Genomic DNA, 22,780 nt, shown 5'->3' with positions numbered 1-22,780 from the left:
AGATAGATAGATAGATAGATAGATAGATAGATAGATAGATAAGGTTTGAAGAGATAGATAGACAGAAAGGAAGAAAGAAAGAAAACGTTTGAAGATAGATAGACAGATATAGATATCTATAGATAGACAGATAGAAAAGTTTTGAAGATAGATAGATAGAAACAGTTTGACGATAGATAGGATAAGTTTGAAGATAGACAGAAAGACAAACAGATAGACAGTGTGTGCGCACAGAAAACAGCGCGCAAGTCATCTTGCTTTTGAATCCTGACTCGACTTAAAAACACATGCAAATGATAAACTTTCACTCTATGATGGCCAAACTTTGCTAATAATCCACATGCGTTCTCAACCGGGGAGCTGCTGGTCTATACAGATCATGGATCAACTATGATCCCTATACATGACATCGCACATCCGGCGATGTGACTATCATGTGATGTAATAATATTACAATGTGAACAAAGTTTGTAAGAATTTGTAATGGAGGTTTGACGAGTATTTTCTGCACTGTATTTACTTGTATAATCTTATGGAGACACCAGCATGCCTTTTAAGCAGAGCTCTTCTTTTTCAGATTTACAGCTTGTTATATCACTGATCAACACTGTGAAGTTGTGGCTTTAGTTCTACAATCGTCAAACTCCACTCTGAGAGAGCTGGACCTGAGTAACAATGACATGCATGATTCAGGAGTGAAGCTGCTCTCTGTTGGACTGAAGAGTCCAAACTGTCAACTCAACATACTGAGGTTTGTGTTTCACATTGATTCATTCAATATGTAAATATCCAAGTACAGTTCCTTTTCTAGAATGTTTAAGAAGATGAATGTATAAAGTATTTCACATTGACGGTATTGCCTGAAAGATAATGTTTTTTTCTTTTTCTTTTAATATTCTACTTCCCAGGTTTTATTTTATTTTATTTTTTTAACTATGATAAGAATTATCTTAAGATTTCTATAATGGTCTAATGTAAGTTTCTATGGCATTTTGAGCCTAAATAAAATGGTCATAGCATCACTTTATTTGTTTTAAATGTTGTTTGAGATTCATGTTTTAATGTTTATTAAGTTAGTAAAACAAAATCATATATTTGCAAAAATATGATTTATTATTTATATTATTTAAAAAACCCTTATGTCATTGCATAGGAACATGTGTAAATGCTGCCCACTTTTGGATGCAATGTTTTTGAAAACTTTTATCCGTATGAAACCATTATTTACAGAAAGATTATGAAATTGTTTATTCACACTTTGTATATAGTTCCTGTCAGATCCAATATATTTAACTGTTTCAACTTTCAATACATTTTCTTTGTGAACTCACAATTAATCTCTGCCTCATTTAAAACAAACAATCTGCAGTGAAATGCTCCAAACAAACATATTATCATGTGGTGCGATCCAGGACATCATGAAAAATAAATGACTCATTCTTCCTAACGCTAGGGGTCCTTCTGAAGGCTGTACAGAGACACAAACATATTGTTTTAACCAGACACTTAAAGGGAACATTCTAAAAAGATTGCCTTCATTCCTCATTCATTTGTCCTGTTGTCAGAAGTAGCTCAAGCAGGTAGAGTATGTCAGAAATAGAACAGGCATCTGTCTACTTTCCGCATCAAGTGTGGACCGCAACATTGATTATAACTGGTTTATATTTGTTTTTGACGCAATGTGATACAATACTCTGTTCACATTTGGGTTTGACAGGGTGTCATTTCCAACATCCTCATAATGAGCCATATTAGCACAACATCTGCCAATCTTACCCGACTTCTTAAAGCAGGGCTATGCAGTTTCGGGAATTTCTTTGCTGTATTCTCGCTTTTTGCTCGCAGGTTTCTCTATAGAGCTCCCCCTACAGCTTCGGAATAGATATCTGACAACACTGTCGAAAAACTTGTTGGCGACTCTCAGATACCAGAGGCTATAGATCAACGACATCAAAGCAGATAGGACATTCTTTAACACGTCGTCTTCATTCGGGTTCGAACAGCGTGAGGGAGCGCAATAATGACAGAATTTTAGCAGATTTTTTTGCCGTAAGGCAATTCGTTACATCACGAGACCTGATATCACGCGATACTTCCTGACGCTGAGGCCGGTGCTTTCTTATACTGTCTATGGGCCGGCGGCCCGCGGTGGTTTTTCGGCTCACAGGCGCTTGGGGGGTGCGAGACAACCACCATTCAACCCGAAAAAAGTCATATAACTATTCCAATGACTCAAAAGCTGTTCGGTTAAGGTAAAAAAGTTACTTAGTTCACCTTTAACCTTTGTAAAAACTACTTCAAAAGTTGCAGTAAGCTACTGAACTTATAAGTTAAAGTAGGCACTGTTGTTGAGGCTGTCAGATGCAAATATCTGCAACAGTGTAATATCACAATGTAGCAGAAATGGAAAAACAGGAGTTTTGGCAGCTTTGGGGCATAAATGACAAAATAAAAAGGTTGCTGCTCATAAGTCATTCTGAATAGACACATAACCAACATATATTTAGAAAGCCAACATTTGAGTTTACAGTTCAAGACTCAGAATTACTCAGACTGTTATTAAAATGGAGATATATAAGCTCAAACATAAAAACTTCTTAATATGGATTTTATTCTTATGTAGTTAAAATGTAATATTTAGCATTTTATATTGAGCTATTCGACACAACTGCTTGGTATAATTTAAACATTCTTTATTCAAATGATTTATTCGCATGAAAATCACACACACCATATACCATTTTAATCGTGTGTTTATTAGCTTATTGTTCATGTGTAGAAATGTTTCTTTGGGTTTGTTCTAATGGACTAGCTCTAACGGACGCTGTTCAGTGAAGCTGTGTGAACACAAATAAATCGGAGCAGATATAAGTGATTATGAAAGAACTTAATTATTCTATTCTAAATATAAAAATTACAGATTTTGCACACATGGCATAAATTAAGAAATGAATGTCACTGCAAACCAGTTTTATCATAAACAGTGGTCCAATATCAAAGCTTGACTCAGATAATTATTTTTTTAATGAAATCAGATTTAACAATTAAATGTCATAGGCAAAACTTAAAATGTAGTGATTTCTTCCTGAAGTTTTTTTGCACTGTTGTATTTACAGTCCTGTATAAAGGGTGCTGCAGGACCCTCCGCATCCCATATCCTTTGTCCCTGCTGCTGTATCACAAATCCTAGAAATAAATCTAAAACATTTGTAAAAATGAAGCACACTAACATTAACATTTACTGTTGTTGTAGATTATCTGGCTGTATGGTGACAGAGGAAGGTTGTGCTGCTCTGGCATCAGCTCTGAGTTCAAACCCTTCACACCTGAGAGAGCTGGATCTGAGCTACAATCACCCAGGAGATTCAGGACTAAAGCTACTCTCTGATACACTGAAACATCTGCACAAACTCAGGTATGTTAAACAGAATGTATGTTAAGAACCATACTGTCTGATGTTTTTCTTATTATTTTTTAATTACTTCAACTTCCTGCTGTAAAGAACAGAGAGTGAATTGTAAACCAGCTTTTTCTTTTATGGTGAAGAGGGTTAATCAAGGATGCCTTGAAATCTAATGTGGATGTACACCTGCATGCCTTTAACCAGTCACATTTTTCAGATTAGCAGCCTGTAAACTCACTGCTCAGCATTGTGAAATTGTGGCTTCAGCTCTACAATCATCAAAATCCTCTCTGAGAGAGCTGGACCTGAGTAACAATGACCTGCAGGATTCAGGAGTGAAGCTGCTCTGTGCTGGACTGAAGAGTCCAAACTGTCAACTCAACATACTGAGGTACTTAAGGGGATATTCAACTCATTTTTGTACAGTGGCTAGCTTCACTGTTATCATTTAGATGGATTCAGAAGGTACTTTATATATTGAGCAGTAACATTCATCATATCTGCTGTGTACATTCATCATGTCTGCTCTGTGTTGTCAAGATAGATTTTCTTGGTTCTCACAAAAAAGACTGCTCAAAAATCCAAACTTATATTTATAACAAACAGACAGTAATTTAACAGTGATGCACATAGCTGACATAACTGCATGTGAAGAGAGAGACAGTTATTTAACAGTAATTTGCATATTGCCATTTGTAAATATGTAATTCATAATCCTCGACTAAAAGTGCATTACACAATTTTAAGGCAAAGTACCACTTGACACGAAGCAAAGTGCATTAAAATAGTATAATACACACCTAGCCATATATTATCCCGCTTATGTCATCGTCTAGTGTTGATCTATATACTGATACTAGAAATGTATCGTGATACCGTGCTGTTAAAATGGAATGATTATCTTTTATGGTGAAGCTGGTTAATCAATGTTCTCTTGAAATCTGATGTGTACACCAGCATGCCTTTTAACCAAAGTCACGTTTTTCAGATTAACAGCCTGTAATCTCACTGATCAGCACTGTGAAATTCTGGCTACAGCTCTACAATCACCAAACTCTCTCCTGAGAGAGCTGGACCTGAGTAACAATGACCTGCAGGATTCAGGTGTGACGCTGCTCTGTGTTGGACTGAACAGTTTAAACTGTCAACTCAACATACTGAGGTACTTAAGGGGGTATTCAACTAAATTTTGATAAGTACAGTGGGCAGCTTCACTGTTATAATTTTTCTGGATACAGACGGCACTTGGTGTGGACAAATGTAAATGTGCTCTATTCTGATACAGGTGATGATTACATGTTTTTGACAAGTATCACAAAAAGTAATTGATGCTTGGGGAGGAAACAGATACTAAAAATATCCAAGAGTATTTACTTTTGAACAGGATCATTTGTCTAAATCAAGTTATTATTTTGTCTTGTGGAATGCTTGGAAGGCTTTAAGACCAAACAGAATTATCTGCCCACTGGTCTCTCACTCCAGTTAGCTAACTTTGAAAAAGTGATAATCTTTAATTTTGGCAAAGCAAAAGTGATTATTATTCATGAGCCCATAAGCCAACCACACATTAGTGTGACAGATGCTATTAGCTACTGACAACATGCAGTCTACCTAAGACATAACCAAAAAGAGAAGTCACCTTTGACTAATGTAAGGTAATGTTTTAACACCTTTAACTGCACCACCTTTTGAACCCAAACTATAAAAATCACATGCCTGGACTCAAATGGTTGTCTTTCCTGAACTGTTTGGAGTATGTGCATAGTTGTGGTATCTTTTGAAGTAAGACAATTGAAGCTCTATTTTTCTAATTCTATTTGGTTTTAGAATTAATATAATAGAAATATAGTATAAATTAAACTATTATAAATGAATTTGTTCTTTAAAAAGATAAAATTTTATGATGTTAAACATTTTATTTAAAAACTTTGTCATCAAACAGTGCACTTGAGTTTTAGCTCCATCATAACTAAATTCACATATAACCTATTTACAAAAACAGGGTTTTACAGCCTCCAAAATAGTTTTTTTTATTGCCATACATACACAGAAACCAAGTTGATTGACAGTCATTATCTTTTGTCTCACAACATTCACAAATACTACACTGATGGCTAGTCATTCAAGCAGCAGACAGCATTCAGTGTCCAAAAAACAATCTTTTGTCTCAATGCATTCACTGACATTCTGCTGATGGCAGGTGTCACTGCATACCGAATGAGCCATTGATATGATTTTGCCGCTGACATCACTCTCTGTGTCGTTCTCCTCCTCACTTCTTCTCTAACACGTCCAGTACAGTTTTACAACATAAACACTGCTCAGATTGCATAATTTCTTGAAAAACAACGATGGAGGGCAGATTGTTCAGGTGAAATATGGCATAAACTATGTGTAATATATCAATATTTCATGGATTTAATGCTTTTCTAGACAAAAAGTGCTGTTGGATGTTTTCCACTGGACACTTTCATGGACATTTTAGTGCAACAGATTGGATTAATCTTGCTTTTGCTTGTTGTTATGTTTACTCCTGGCAGGAGTAAACATAAAATGACTATATTACTGTTGCTGGAGCATGTATATCGTAAAATAGAGACTGTATATTGACACTAATCCCTTAGACCAGGGATGTCCAATCCTGCTCCTGGAGGGCCACTGTCCTGCAGAGTTTAGCTCCAACCCCAATTAAACACACCTGAACCAGATAATCAAGGGCTAGCAAGACTTGATTATCTGGTTCAGATGTGTTTAATTGGGGTTGGAGCTAAACTAGGCAGGACAGTGGCCCTCCAGGACTGAGTTTGGACACCCCTGCCTTGGACCTTTCAAAAGTTGTATACTTTGTTTATTATTATTAGGGATGTTAACCGATGACCGTTTGACCGATGGTTGATCGTATCAACGTTAACCGATCAAAGTTGTTGGTAGTCGGTTAAAAAGAAAAGAAAAGTGATCTCTAAATTAGGCTGTTATAGACAGTGAACTAAACGTTACTACAGTTAGCCATCTCATTCCAAGATCTTTTTGTGTGAAGTGAACAAATCCCTCACACTCAATTTTTCATAACTCACCTGTTTATACTTAATAAACCAATAAAAACATTTGGCTCGAGGTCACAGCGTTTGGGTTCGCGCATTCACAGGGTTTGCGAAAAGTAAAGGCTACAGGCTAAAACACTCGAGGTTAGAGCCAGGGCAGACGATAGGATGAAGCGTGCAAAGAAAAGTAGTGTGTGGGACCATTTCACCAAAAAGAATGACACAGATGTAAGTTGCAACTTGTGTGATACAGTGCTTGATTTCAGTGGTAACAGATAAGGTGATGATGATCATCATCTTTCTTTATTATGTTAGCACTACCTCAAACTAAAGCGGCGTCTCTTCGGAGCTGTCATTTTCTTAAATGAGCCGCAGCAATGTTTCAAATGAGCTTCTAACGCTAGACAAACGCCTTTATTTTCAACGCGATCATCTTGTACCCAAACCATTTAGAAACTAAGGAGCCATTTGTCCTCTGATTACATACAAGCTCCTCGGCACCGCGTTTGCAGGACTCCTGTTTCGCGCTGTAGGGAATTTAAAAAAAGTGACGTGAGTGGAAGGGCGGCAGAGAGATGCGACAGAGTTGCGAAATTGCAGGCGCTGCTCGAAATGGCTGTTATTTCAAATAGCGTATATTTTAACCCTCTGGGGTCTGAGGTGTTTTCTGGCCCTGGAGGTGTTCTGACATGCTCTGACATTTGTGCTTATTTCTGTTATTTGTGACATTTTCATGGCTTAAGTCTGATTACACTGTATTTAGCACAAACTCTGCTACAATAATATGTCAGCAGCATGAATGTAAAAGTTTGTAGTTTTGAGATAATGACATTTATGCGTGGTTTGTGAAAATACAAAAAAATTGTCACTGAAATAAGGCCATGAAACCCATACTGATTATTTCTTCACAAGACTTTTGAAAATTGTATCACGTAGCCTAGAATATTTGCTCCAAAACTATGTGAAAATCACCCTGACTGCTCATTCAGATAAGACAATATATTGATTTTAAATTTGTAAGACGTGTTTTGTGTAAGAGTCAGCAGGACTCAGTTGTATCTGGGCCCTGAAAAAAAAAAAAAAAAAAAAAAGTGAACATACTGATATCAAGAGAAACTATAGGGCTGCACGATTTTGGGAATAGATTTTAGATTTTTCTGGTTAAAATTTCTTTTTAAAATTCACAGAATACACACACACACAATGCAAACGCAGAGCGCGCTCCAAAATATGATACATTCAAACGCAGAGCGCGCTCCAAAATATGAAACATTCAAACGCAGAGCGCGCTCCATATGAAACATTCAAATGCAGAGCGCGCTCCAAAATATGATACATTCAAATGCAGAATGCGCTCCAAAATATGAAACATTCAAACGCAGAGCGTGCTCCAAAATCTGATACATTCAAATAGGGCTGGCCGGTATGACGGTATATATCGTTACCGCGGTAGAAAATGTCAACCGTAACAGATTTTTTCATTCCGTGATACCGCGACATGTAAATAAGTGGGCGTGGTTAACTCGCATGCAGCGTGCGTGAGACTGAGATATGTCAAAGAAACATTACGTTTTCTAAAGGGTTGTTGTTAACGTGATATTTTTTGGGGGGAAAGGCGCAGCAGTCAACTAGAGCAGTGCGGCACCCGTAGGCTACAGTTTAGAGGAGTGCATGTTCGCAACGGGGAAAGCATGAAGCTTACTTGACAACAACAGTTCATATATCAATATCGTAACGAATAGAAATAACCTTAAATAATGTATAGTTATTATCTTTCTGTCTCTTATGTATAGTTACTTTTTAAACATGAAACTCGCATTCATTATGACACGAGAGCAGTTGCCGTGGTAATGAACAACCTGCTTGTTAACCCTCTGGGGTCTAAGGGGTTTTTGGGGTCCTTGAGATGTTCTGACATGCCCTGACATTTGTGCTTTTTTCAGTTGCTTATAAATATATTAATGGCAAAGGTGTAATTACACTCTATTTAGCACAAACAGGGCTACCATAATATGTGAGCAACATGTATGTACATGTTTGTATTTTTGAGAGAATAATGTTTATGCATGGTTATTGAAAAAAACTAAAAATGAAAGAAGGCCACAAAACACATACTAAATATGTGTCAATAAGACTTTTGACTGATGGATGTTGTCGCCTAGAGTTTTTTCTTCAAAATGATGTGAAAATCATCCTGCCTTATCATTCACATAAAACAATACATTGATTTAAATTTTGCAAGACACTTTCTGTTTGGAAATGCAATATGCGCAAAAGGCGTCAACGATCCAACACCATCATGCATATTGAGTAGTTCACACCTCAGGAGACAATGGGGCCCGCATACTAATGAGCCATTCATTCAGGTTTGTCACTGAGCCACAAGAAAGAATGCAAGAGCAATATATATATATATATATATATATATATATATATATATATATATATATATATATATATATATATATATATATATATACAGTCATGGTCAAAATTTATGGCACCCCTGATAAATATGATAAAAAATGGCTGTAAAAAATAAATCTGCATCGTTTATCCTTTTGATCTTTCATTAAAAAAAATCACAAAAATCTAACCTTTCATTGAAGTAAAATAATTGAAATTGGGGGGTAAATCACATTATGAAATAAATGTTTTTCTCCAAAACACGCTGGCCATAATTTTTGGCACCCCTAGAATTTTTTATGAGAAAAATATCTCTGAAGTATATTCCCATTAATATTTACCTTTTTTTAGCACACCAGGGTCACTAGGAACATGAAATTGTCCAGCTATGACTTCTTGTTTCACAGGAGTTTAAATATGAGGAAGCACAAAGGCCAAATTCCCTGAATCATCCATCACAATGAGTAAAACCGAAGAATATAGTTCTGATGTGCATCAAAAGATTGTTGAGCCTCACAAAATAGAAAGTGGCTGTAAGAAAATATCTAAAGAATTGAAAATCCCCATTTTGACCATCAGGACAATAATTAAGAAGTTATAATCAACTAAAGATGTTACGAATCTGCCAGGAAGAGGACGTGTGTCTATATTGTCTTAATGCACGGTGAGGAGGAAAGATTGAGTGGCCAAAGACTCTCCAAGGATCACAGATGGAGAATTGCAGAGATTAGTTGAGTCTTGGGGTCAGAAAGCCTAAAAAAAATTATCAAACAACCCCTACATCCCCACATGTTGTTTTGGAGGGTTTCAAGAAAAATCCTCCTCGCTCCTCCAAAAACAAACTCCAGCATATTCAGTTGTCAGACACGACTGGATCTTCAAAAGGGACTGGATTCTGTGGGCAGATAAAACGAAAAAAAAGGGCTTTTTGGCAGCAAACCCAGCAGATGTGTTTGGTGCAAACAGGGATGAAGAGTACCCCATGCCTACGGTTAAATATACTGCTGGATCTTATATGTTGTGGGCCTATTTAGTTGCTGGAGGTCCTGAACATCTTGTTCAGATACATGGTATTATGGATTCTAACAAATACAAACAGATAAAAAATCAAAACCTGACAGCCTCTGCTAGAAATCTTATACTGGGCCGTGGTTGGATCTTCCATCAGGACAACAGTCCAAAACAAACATCAAAATCAACACAAAAATGGATAACGGAGCACAAAATGAAGCTTCTGCCATGACCGTCCCAGTCCCCTAAACTGAACCCTATAGAAAATGAGTGGGGTGAACTGAAGAGGAGAAACACCAACATGAACTTGGGAATCTGAAGGATATGGAGAGATTCTCTATGGAGGAATGGTCTCTGATCTCCTATCAGTTGTTCTCCAAACTTATCAGGCATTATAGAAGAAAACTTTTATTTTTTACAGCCATTTTTTATCAAATTTTCAGGGGTGCCATCAATTTTGACGACGACTGTATGTATATATATATATATATATATATATATATATATATATATTGTAACAATAACGACTCGGGGTAAATGTGAATTAGCTCAAGAATATAGGGAATTTTGGAAATATTAATAAATATGACTCATGGTCATAATTCATAAGTCACATGTACATTTATTTTATCAATTATCGAGATTACCTTGTTCTGTACTGTCTGATCATTACAGTTAAGAAGGGGGTATCCCTTTTCAAACTCCAAGAAAGTTTTATCTTCTGGCCACGAATATCAAACTTACTGAGTTTCTGAATTAAGAACTACTAAATGTAGTTTATATCGAGCTTGTAGCTTAGATCTTTAAAATTTCATTGACTTTATAAGGTGGGTTTTCAAACACAGAGACAATTAAAAGTATAAATGGATTTATTAATAAAATGGCACACACTAGAGATTATATAAACTACAAACATAAACGTACGTAAAAATGCAAACAAACAAACAAACATTTAACCGAACAAAAACATAAACATAGCGTGATCAGAATGAAATGAAATGAAAGGAAGAAAGATATAGAGGGAAGATAGAGGGTAACTTAGTTCACAGACCTAAGACCTAGACACCTGGAACAGCTTTTATAGGAATCAATATACTTGCGAGTGCTCTTTCTGGTCAGGCTGAAGAGGGGGGCGCGCGTGCGCGTGTCCGGCTGGTTTGCGTCTAGCTTCGTCTTCTGGGTCGTTTCGCAAGACGATGTAAAGGCTCACTTGAATTTAACGTTACCGAGAAAGTTCAGATTCGTCTCCCGGGATGGGAGAGGCTGGAAATCTTAGTTGCAAGGGACGCAGCTACGACTCGAACATGTGCTCGCTCGATGGAGAAGGCCAGGGCCTCCTCCAGATGTTCCTTTGGAGAAGCGCTGCGCCGAGGAAGAGGGTCAAGAGAAGTTGGATGAGTGAGAGAGAGAGTTGGATGAGAGGGTTTGGACTTTTATCAGTGTCCCATGTGCCGTCCCCTCCTTCGTGTAGGACGAATCAGCTGTCGAGATTTTTCGAGCGGGAAGATTCCTTTGTCCGGTTAGACACACCCACTCGAATGAGTCATGATTGACTTTAACTTGAGAGGATTTTCTCCAGACATATGAACTTATAAAACAATGTGCATCACTGAATTCTGCTATCGGAATTCAACTCCGTTAGCTGGAGAGGATTACAGAGATATCAAAAATAGAATATAGGCTTTGTAGCAATGCAAAGATACATTATTATGCATTTGTATAGGCATTTGCAGTTCTATTAATGTTACAAATAGGACATGTATGCTTTCCTATGGTTTACACACACCTCTTAACACACACATTTATATATTTAGTACATTTAAGAGTGACTTTATGGGTAAAAGTCCTTTTCTGTAGGGGGTTTCTGTTTCAAAGTCCAGAGTGTGTTTGTGTGTGTGTGTGTTGGAATGTTGCGACCCTGTTATCTCATGCATAGGGCTGGATAGCTCTGTGGTCAAATTTTATGACCTGCCAATGAGCTCGGGTTACGGAATGCGATTCTACTGGGAGAACATTCTTCAGAAATACATTTCAGAGCCAAACACTCGAAGATCATAACTATATGATCAAAACAACATTAATCACACATACATACAGGAAGTTCAGATACACGTCTGAGTTACACACATTAAAAGAATGTTGAGTTAAACACAACGGATGTTTGTGTGTGTGTGTGTGTATGTGTGTGTGTGTCATGAGGCTGTATAAGTCACAGGGAGTCCGCGCTGAACTGGGGGGGCGACAGACACCCCGGCGCTGGTGAATTATTCCGTGGGGAATTATTAACCAGCGCTGTTTGGACAAAGAAGATGTGTTCGACATCACATGATTCACTTAATGTGAAAAGCAGATGTCATTGTTGCTACAATATATATATATTAGGGCTGTCAAAAGATTAATCGCGATTAATCGCATCCAAAATAAAAGTTTGTGTTTAAATAATATATGTGTGTGTACTGTGTATAATTATTTTGTATATATAAATACACACACATGCATGTATATTTAAGAAATATTTGCATACATATACTGTATATATTTATAGATCATTTATATTATATATAAATATATTTTTTATATATAAATAACACATTTTTCTTAAATATATACATGCATGTGTGTGTATTTCTAGATACAAATTTAATTATACACAGTACACACACATATATTATTTAAACACAAACTTTTATTTTGGATGCGATTAATCACGATTAATCTTTTGACAGCCCTAATATATATATATATATATATATATATATATATATATATATATATATATATATATACAGTGAGGAAAATAAGTATTTGAACACCCTGCTATTTTGCAAGTCCTCCCACTTAGAAATCATGGAGGGATCTGAAATTGTCATCGTAGGTGCATGTCCACTGTGAGAGACATAATCTAAAAAAATAAATCCAGAAATCACAATGTATGTATAAAAATCAATGTTAATATTTGGTACAGTAGCCTTTGTTTGCAATTACAGAGGTCAAACGTTTCCTGTAGTTTTTCACCAGGTTTGCACACACTGCAGGAGGGATTTTGGCCCACTCCTCCACACAGATCTTCTCTAGATCAGTCAGGTTTCTGGGCTGTCGCTGAGAAATACGGAGTTTGAGCTCCCTCCAAAGATTCTCTATTGGGTTTAGGTCTGGAGACTGGCTAGGCCACGCCAGAACCTTGATATGCTTCTTACAGGGCCACTCCTTGGTTATCCTGGCTGTGTGCTTCGGGTCATTGTCATGTTGGAAGACCCAGCGTCGACCCAGCGTCGACCCATCTTCAATGCTCTAACTGAGGGAAAGAGGTTGTTCCCCAAAATCTCGCAATACATGGCCCCGGTCATCCTCTCTTTAATACAGTGCAGTCGCCCTGTCCCATGTGCAGAAAAACACCCCCAAAGCATGATGCTACCACCCCCATGCTTCACAGTAGGGATGGTGTTCTTGGGATGGTGCTCATCATTCTTCTTCCTCCAAACACGTTTAGTGGAATTATGACCAAAAAGGGTCAGAATTCTAGCTGATAGACAGGTGTTCAAATACTTATTTGCAGCTGTATCATACAAATAAATAGTTAAAAAATCATATATTGTGATTTCTGGATTTTTTTTTATTAGATTATGTCTCTCACAGTGGACATGCACCTACGATGACAATTTCAGACCCCTCCATGATTTCCAAGTGGGAGAACTTGCAAAATAGCAGGGTGTTCAAATACTTATTTTCCTCACTATATGTATATATATATATATATATATATATATGTATATATATTATATATATATATATATATATTAGGGCTGAACGATATATCGTTATCGTATCTATATCTAGATATGAACTTTCAAGATATTACTATCGGAAAAAGCAACGATATAGACGATATAGATTTCCCCTCTCCGCGCTCGCCCTGCATACAACTCTGGCAGTCACAACAAACATCAGTTTTACGAGTGCCCTTGAATGCACCTAAAGCCAGCGCGCGCACACTACCAGGGACGTGGGAACTATATTGTGAGGGGGGGGGGGGTGGCGTTTCCATGGTGACACGTCATTGCTTGTCACGTGACACACCCGCAGCAGCAACAGCGCTGAATGAATGATGATCTGCTTTTATGTCATTTTTCCTTTTTTATTCAGAATATTCACAAATGTGTTAGCTATGGCATGAAATATCTGATATTCCGATTGTCAAATACATGCAAGTGGAAGTATATTGTTGTTTAAACACCTTTATAACGATCGCGTTAGTTGAGCTGTATGCGCGATGGGCGCCGCCGTGTTAGTTTGTGCCGCAGACGCAGTTCAGAGAATCGGATCTGTTGGATTTACAACCTCTGTTTACAACACGTGAATTCATCCACTTCTCCCGAAATATTAAAAAGTAAGTGGCTGGTGAACTGGGAATAGAATAGAGTAAACATTGAAGTTACTTACACAATGTGTATCTGATATGAAAAAACGTGTCGAATTATAATGGAAAGGATTATTATTACCTCTTCCATAGACATCAGTGTGTATTTTACAAACTCTAAATGTATTGTTTTTTTAGTACTTATGTGAATTTATATGTTTGAAACCTAAAATAAACTATACTTTCCACATTTTTTTGTATTATGATCTTTTTATTTTTCTGAGAAATGCTTCGTTTTCACCGAACCCGTAGTCATATCGTATTGTATCGATATCGAGATATCTGGCATGAAAATCGAGATATGAAATTTTGTCGATATCGTTCAGCCCTAATATATATATATATATTCTACCAAATTGGTTCACAGTTGGAAGCATCTCAATTAATTTTTATTTTTTCACAAATTGTGCTTGCAAATTGTATAATATCCAAGGAAAACATGTCTAGTAATTGTGCAGTTAATTCTCATACTGTATTTTCAGTTTTGGAATATGTTACCTCTCCCCAAATTTGTCACAAATTGTGCTTGCAAATTGTATAATATCCAAGGTAAACATTTCTAGTAATTGTGCAGTTAATTGTTCTCATACTGTATTTTCAGATTTGGAATATATTCTCTACCCAAATGTGTCACTAATAAAGCATAATCAAATTATTTAAAGAGAAGGCTTATATTGACCTTTTTAAGATTTTGTTTACATCTATCCTTGTGTGTATATATATATATATATATATATATATATATATATATATATATATATATATATATATATATATATTTTTTTTTTTTTATATTTTTTATACTATATATTTTTTTTTTTTTGGGCTATTTTATTAAAAAGGTTATACAATTACAACAACAATTAAAATTGTAACAATATTTCCCGTGTAATCTTTCTTTGTAAAAACTAAAGTATACATTTTATCATACGTAATTCAATTCATATGAGCAGAAATTGGCAACATTATAAGCTTATTTGATGTGGCAGTATTTTACAGTAAAAACTTTATAATCTATCTGATTTTTACTCATCTCAGTATAGCAATAGAGTTTGGTAAAAGCTGTTCATTCATTCACACACAGAAATGCGATTCATTTTTAAACAGTATTTTTGCCAGCTGTAGTAGCTCCACAACAGCACGCATCTGTGCGTTCATTCATTCATACATAGAGACGCGATTCATATTTAACCCTCTGGGGTCTGAGCTGTTTTCTGGCTCTGGAGGTGTTTGTGCTTATTTCTGTTACTTGTGACATTGTCATGGCTAAAGTCTTATTACACTGTATTTAGCACAAACTCTGCTACAATAATATATCAGCAGCATGTATGTAAAAGTTTGTAGTTTTGAGATAATGACATTTATGCGTGGTTTGTGATAATACCAAAAAAAATTGTCACTGAAATAAGGCCATGAAACCCATACTGATTATTTCTTCACAAGACTTTTGAAAATTGTATCACGTAGCCTAGAATATTTGCTCCAAAACTATGTGAAAATCACCCTGACTGCTCATTCAGATAAGACAATATATTGATTAAAAATTTCTAAGACGTGTTTTGTGTGAAGAGCCATATGCGAAGAGGCGTGATCATCTCATGAATATGTAAGCCTTCAACACCTGAGAAAGACAAAGACACTCCCCTAACTGCCCTAATAGGAGCGATCAGGCCCTGTCATTCAGAGCAACCTTGCACAAAGAATGAGGAGATTTAAAAAAGAATGGCTTTTAGATTGTTTGGATTTATTTACAACACAACATAATCCAAAAATACACAACAAATGACAAAAGAGCACATTGAAAACAATGATCCAAAGACAGAGACCTTTGTGCCATTCCTAAAAACATTGTTCATACCTTTCATTTCCAAGGTGTTTGATTTTCACTTTACCATGTTCATGTACAGAGACTCATGTGAATGTTGAAGTCAGCAGGACTCAGTTGCATCTGGTCCCTGAAAGAAAAGAAAAAAAGTGAACATACTGGTATCAAGAGAAACTAGGCCTGCACGATTTTGGGAATACATTTTAGATTTTTCTGGTTAAAATTGCTTTTTAAAATTCACAGAATACACACACACACACACACACACACACAAATGTTTCCAACAATATATAATATAATGAACACCATGTTTGTTGTGCCTTGTAGGCATACGCTATGTGCAGTACTGCATAAAATAATTATAACAATAACCTATAGCAGCCTATAAATCTTCCAAAAGATTTCAGTAACAATGCTAGAGAAAAATATATTGATTATCTTATGTTACTTCAAATGTTTCCATTCGTTATGATGATATGAAATGAGATAATAGTAAAAACATAAAGCCTAATGTTTGGTGCATTTTTCCTTTCAAACGCAATCGCCCCAAAATATGATACATTCAAACCCACAGCGCGCTCCAAAATATGATACATTCAAACCCACAGCGCGCTCCAAAATATGATACATTCAAACGCACAGCGCGCTCCAAAATATGATACATTCAAACGCACAGCGCGCTCCAAAATATGATACATTCAAACCCACAGCGCGCTCCAAAATATTAAACATTATGGTTATACATATCTATGTTTGAGCAGATATCCACAAACAGTATTTAACAGTAAACACGGGTCTAAATAGTATAATATTCACCATATATCTAGCAACAGTTCAACTGCAATGTGAAGTTTATGCAACAATACCATAAACTAATAAGTAAGAATTTCTTACCTTACATCTTTCTTGTCTTCAAATCGTGTTCTTCTTCTTCTGGGGGTAAATCCAATGTAAGCTCAGACGTGTCTTCCAAACTCGACGAAAAGCAGAGACTTGTGAAGTTTTTTGGTGTTTTGTGTTTGAGGTAACGAGGGCGTTCGCGTCCCATGTGGACGATTTGCATGTGAATCACTTTTGCGCGAATGGGCGTGGTCGAATTAAAAGTAATTAGCAAGCGTTTGAGATACTGGACATCCTGTTGGTTTTATACAAATTACTTAAACAGAGAATATTTGTTTTCAGTTTGAATCCGATCATTTAAAAGCACACACTTAAATGTGTATAAAGGTATATGGCTCATAAATGTGTGACAAGTATTCGCTGAGTTTTGTTTCAGTTTATAGACGTGCTCAAGAAAAAAAAAGTTCACCGCGACGGAGAGGCAGAACGCACACCCTGTTTATTTTCTTTATTTTACAAAAGCACAATGTTTTGATTTGATTGTAAGTGGACACATACAAAAGTAGAAATATCACAGATTCTTATTTTATATTTCTTTTTTCTGTATAACCCTAAAATGACGGAGTAATTTAAGTTTATTGTACTACAATGTGAAGAAAATCCAGCAAAACGCGGGGGCGCGTTTGCCGACCTCAGAGGGTTAAACAGTCTTTTTTGCCAGCTGTAGCTACATAACAGCACGCATCTGTCCGTTCATTCGTTCAGCGTGTACAGACACTTGCGATTAGAACAAAGCAGATATAGAACTGACCTATTCCTCAGTCGGATCCCTTTGCTCCTCGAAATGAAACTTCCAGCACTTCTGAGGTAAATTTTCCAGGATTATTATCAAGATAGTATTATTCCTCACAGTGTCGTAAAGTACAAGCATTCTGAAAGTGAATTCGCGGTGTGTGTTATCCAGCTGATGTGGGCGTTTCACAGGTCTGTATGGGATCGCCTCACATTTGCGTTTGAATAGCGCGCGCTCTCTGTGGGCGGGGTCAAATTAAAACTTAATGAGCTGAGATGAGAACGACTGACATCTCTCTCTTTTCATACATATTACATAAACTGAGAATTTTTTTTTCATATAAAAATTACTTCATTTAAAAGAAGAGAAATCAAGCTTCATGCCTGTGTGTCTTGAGTCCTGAGAATTCGCTGAGTTAGTTCATTTTCGGGCGCGTTTCAGAATGGACTACACTGACAGAGAGAAAGCAGAACTTGCATCATGTTTATTTTATTTTTATTTGGCAAAAAGCACAACACTTTGTTTTTATTGTGAGTATACACAAAAATAATACACACTTAACAGGATCGAGTGATGTAAAACAAGAATGTAAGATCAAAATCAATAGAGTAATTTTCGTCTCTGTTGCACTGATAAGGAAAAAAACGAGCCTATCGTTAATATATTAACCTATATTAGCCTATATTAATCCTGTATCTGAGGCAAAATTACTAAATATGCAGCGCGAGTTATATATTTCTAACTCCAAACAACTGGCCACTGAAACAGCTGATCAAATCTTACTTCGATTCAATGCAATTACATCTTGTCACTCAAATGAACCGATTGCATTTTACTGATGCAAAAGATGCACGCGTGCACACGCACTGAGATGGAGCACGGCGTGTCGGTGTTCACCGAGCTATGTCAAATAATGGCACAGTTACAAGGTGTGTATAATTTACACTACTTAGTCAACACTAACAGTAGCTGCTGTTCGGTTTTCATACTGCTGTTCTCCTAGTCACTTATGAACTTGACGCTTCTGAACATCTCTTGGTTAAAGCTTTAGGTGACGGGTTGCCAGATATCACAAAAAGAACAAAACAAGCCCTTTAAAAGCAGACATGGCAAAAATGTACCGGGAAAACATTTAAACATAACTAGTATTTACTAATATCCTACCAAATTAAAAGGAAGTAACTCATTTATTATGAATAGAATAGTTCAATATAAAATATTCAGATATTATAAACTGATTGATGAAGTAAAGCAATAACATGAGATTGAAAAATTATTCAGCAACACTTTATTTAACGTTGAATTGCACCTATGAGTTGTATTGAATATCAATAAGTTGGGGGCAGTTCATCTAAAAGTTGATGAGTGTTTTGTTTACTATATTTAGCTATTAAAAATAATTTACCAAAGAAATAATTTACCAAATAAAAGAAAAAGAAAATTCAAATAAAGTGAAGTACTTTTCATTTCTAAAGTATTTGGGTTTATTTATTATACAAAGCCCTTTTTGTCAATTTTTCGAGAACAACTACAACTATAAATAACTATATCGTGAAATATATCGTTACCATGAAATAAAATTAGTCATACCTTGAAACCGAATTTTGGTCATACCGCCCACCCCTACATTCAAACGCAGAGCGCGCTCAGAAATATGAAATATTCAAAACGCAGAGCGCGCTCCAAAATATGAAACATTCAAACGCAGCGCACGCTCCAAAATATGAAACATTCAAACGCAGAGCGTGCTCCAAAATATGATGCATTCAAACGCAGAGCGCGGTCCAAAATATTAAACATTCAAACGCAGAGCGCACTCCAAAATATGATACATTCAAATGCAGAGCGTGCTCCAAAATATGAAACAATCAAACGCAGAGCGTGCTCCAAAATATGAAACATTCAAACGCTGAGCGCGCTCCAAAATATGATACATTCAAATGCAGAGCGTGCTCCAAAATATGAAACAATCAAACGCAGAGCGTGCTCCAAAATATGAAACATTCAAACGCAGAGCCTGCTCCAAAATATGATACATTCAAACGCAGAGCGCGCTCCAAAATATGATACATTATGGTTACCATATTATACATATCTACGTTTGAGCAGATATCCACAAACACTGTAACGGTTCAACTGCAATGTGAAGTTTATGCAACAATAACATAACTAATTAAAGCTGCAAGCAGCCTTACAGGGGCCAAGCCCTTATTGCTCTTTGGCTTGTAAGGGTTTTTCCAGCAACTTTTCCAGCACTTTTCCAGAACAGATAGATTCTGAATTACAGATAGGGTGAAATCAAAATGAACAGAAGGTCTGATGAGAACGAACACAGAATGAAGTTAAAAAAACAAACTTATTTCTGATCCCAGTGTAAGAAACATTAGTACCCATGTGATAAAGGAATTGAAATGACAACTTTATACTAGGGCTGGGGGAATTAACGCGTTAATCTTTGCGATTAATTTGAAATGTTTAACGCGTTAAAAAAAAATAACGCAATTGACGCAGCACTTTTTTTTTTTGCCTCGTTTTAATGATTTCCTGTTGCGTCTGCTATTAAAAAGGCCGAAATATGCCGTCCCGCCCCTCCATGTTCGGCGGTCAGGTTTCATTCTCGGGCAGCTTTCATGAGCGGGTCTTTTCCGCTCGGTATGTGCGTCGCGCTCTGTGCTCCGCGCACACGCGCGCGTGAGTGTGTGTGTGTGTGTGTGTGTCGGTCGGTCGGCATAACCCTAACTCTAACCCTAACCCTAACCCTAACCCTAGTAAATTTTTTTTAATCGATTCCCAGCCCTACTTTATACCCAATTTTAAAGTTGTCCAACACAGGATTCGAACCCACGACCGGAATGGTTCGGGATTCATGATACGTGGTTTAGCAACTTGCACCACTCAGAGGACGTAAATTACAAAGCTGAAGAGGAGAGCCTTCAGTGTAAGAATAAACACACAAAATCATGTTAACGAGATTAGCATGCTAAGCTAGCTTAATATTAATGTAGCTTATGGTTAGCCTGATAGCTGAAGAGCCACATTAGAAAGAATGGCATCTGGTTAGCAATGCTAACCAATTATTATGCTAAGTTAACTAGCATAAGGCAAAAAACACAGGCTAGGTCAACTTCGAAGACGAATATCTCGGGAATGGTAGCGAATATCAAAAATCTGTTCAGTCATTTCTGTGCGGCTCAGTCCAAAGAACATCTGATCAAATTTTGGACAAAATTGAGCAAGATTTGGAGGAGTAGCGAAAAAACTGTTTTTCATTTGTTCCAATATGGCGGATAGTCACATTGTTGGAAAATGACAAATGAGATATCGACGGAATCGGCATAAGCCAAGGAACATAATGACGTAAAGAAATCAAAATTTGAACAATGTTTTCAAAAGTTATAAGCGTTTTTGCAAAATACCTTATATCTCTGGAACACTAGGTGGCGCTGTGTTCAGTCTTCTCATGTACCTTCAGGGCATTGTGTCGATCATCCATACTAAATTTTGTGAAGATATGTCAAATAGTTTCAAAGTTATTGCAAATTATGACAAAATTCAAAATTGGTATCCACGGATTCGGCATGATGCAAGGAATCCATAGATACCACATTTATGATTTTCTGACAAACCGTTCAAAAGTTTTTGGCCAAAATGGCCATTTTTCATATCTCATCACCCGTAGGTGGCGCTGTACCCAACTTTGGTTTGGAACCTCAGATCATGCTTGCGATGAAGTGTACCAATTTTCGTTTCGATTGATCAAACTTTGGCCGGGATACAGCTTCTTAGCCGATTTTGGGTGGACCTCATTAACTTTGCGACATCATAACTTTTTTTTTTCCAGTATAAAAAAAAAATTCTGTTCAGTCATTTCTATGCGTCTCAATCCGAAGATCATTTGAGCACATGTTTGAACAAAATTGGACAAAATTTGAAGGAGTAGTGAAAAAACTGAATACTGTACTTTTCAAAATGGCCACTACTGTAATGGGCAGAGTCTTAATGTATGGTATTGGTTGTGATCAGCATGATGAGTGGAATCAGGTGTACTAAGTTTCATGTCTCTAGATCAAAGGGTTCAAAAGTTATAACCATTTCAATGTTGACATTTTGAACTGGTGGTGGCGCTATGGAGTTGGTCCTAGAGACTCAAAAATTGGTCCAATTACTATTCATTAGCATCACTACAAGTGTGCCAAATTTCATCATTTTCCTATGTACGGTTCATAGGGCTGCCATAGACTTCAATAGGAGGAATAATAATAATAAATATAGCTGCAAGCAGCAATACGGGGCCAAGCCGCTGTAGCACAGTAGGGCTGTTGCGCAATGCGGAGCCAGAAGAGCAAAAACAGCAGAAATAGAATGTACATGAAGAACTGATGGGTTCATAAGTACAGATGAAATCAAAATGAACAGAAGTTCTGATGAGAACGAACACAGAATGTAGAAAAAAAACACTTATTTCTAATCCCAGTGTAGGAAACATTAGTACAGCTCTTATCCAGATAATAAAGGAATTCAAATGACAATTTTATACACAATTTCAAAGTCGCCCCACACTGGTCTCGAACCCACGACCAGAATGGTTCGGGATTCATGACGCATGGTTGAACAAATTGCGCCACCCAGAGGACATGTTTTACAAAGCTGCAGAGGAGAGGTTTCAGTGTAAGAATAAGCAGACAAAATACATGTTAACGAGATTAGCATGTTAAGCTAGCTTAATGCTAATGTAGCTTATGGTTATCCTGATAGCTGAAGAGCCACATTAGAAAGAATGGTATCTGGTTAGCATGCTAACCAATTATTATGCTAAGTTAACTAGCATAAGGCAAAAAATGCAGGCTAGGTCAACTTTGAAAATGAATATCTCGGGAACGGGGAATATCTCGGGAATATCCCTTCGGGGCTTGGCCCCTAATAAGAAAACTAACAGATACAATAGGGGCTATCCCCTTCGGGGCTTGGCCCCTAACTAACAGATACAATAGGGGCTATCCCCTTCGGGCCTTGGCCCCTAATAAGAAAACTAACAGATACAATA

At 36.8% G+C, this 22,780-nt stretch overlaps 1 protein-coding gene across 1 annotated transcript in view; it reads left to right on the top strand.

Annotated features, from left to right (window-relative positions):
• Window positions 1-22,780, top strand: part of LOC309499923 (uncharacterized protein) — a 389,370-nt gene that overhangs the window by 52,216 nt on the left and 314,374 nt on the right. The window contains exons 6-8 of the mRNA XM_082171466.1: window positions 559-751; window positions 3,254-3,415; window positions 3,621-3,794. Of these exons, the coding sequence (XP_082027592.1) occupies window positions 559-751; window positions 3,254-3,415; window positions 3,621-3,794 (529 nt within the window). The remainder of the gene's footprint in view (window positions 1-558; window positions 752-3,253; window positions 3,416-3,620; window positions 3,795-22,780) is intronic.

The sequence above is a fragment of the Leuciscus leuciscus genome, assembly GCF_965113295.1.
Source record: "Leuciscus leuciscus genome assembly, chromosome: 1".
In the NCBI taxonomy this organism is placed as follows: Eukaryota; Metazoa; Chordata; class Actinopteri; order Cypriniformes; family Leuciscidae; genus Leuciscus; species Leuciscus leuciscus.
Note: the sequence above shows the minus strand (reverse complement) of the source record. Positions and strands in the feature narration are given on the sequence as shown.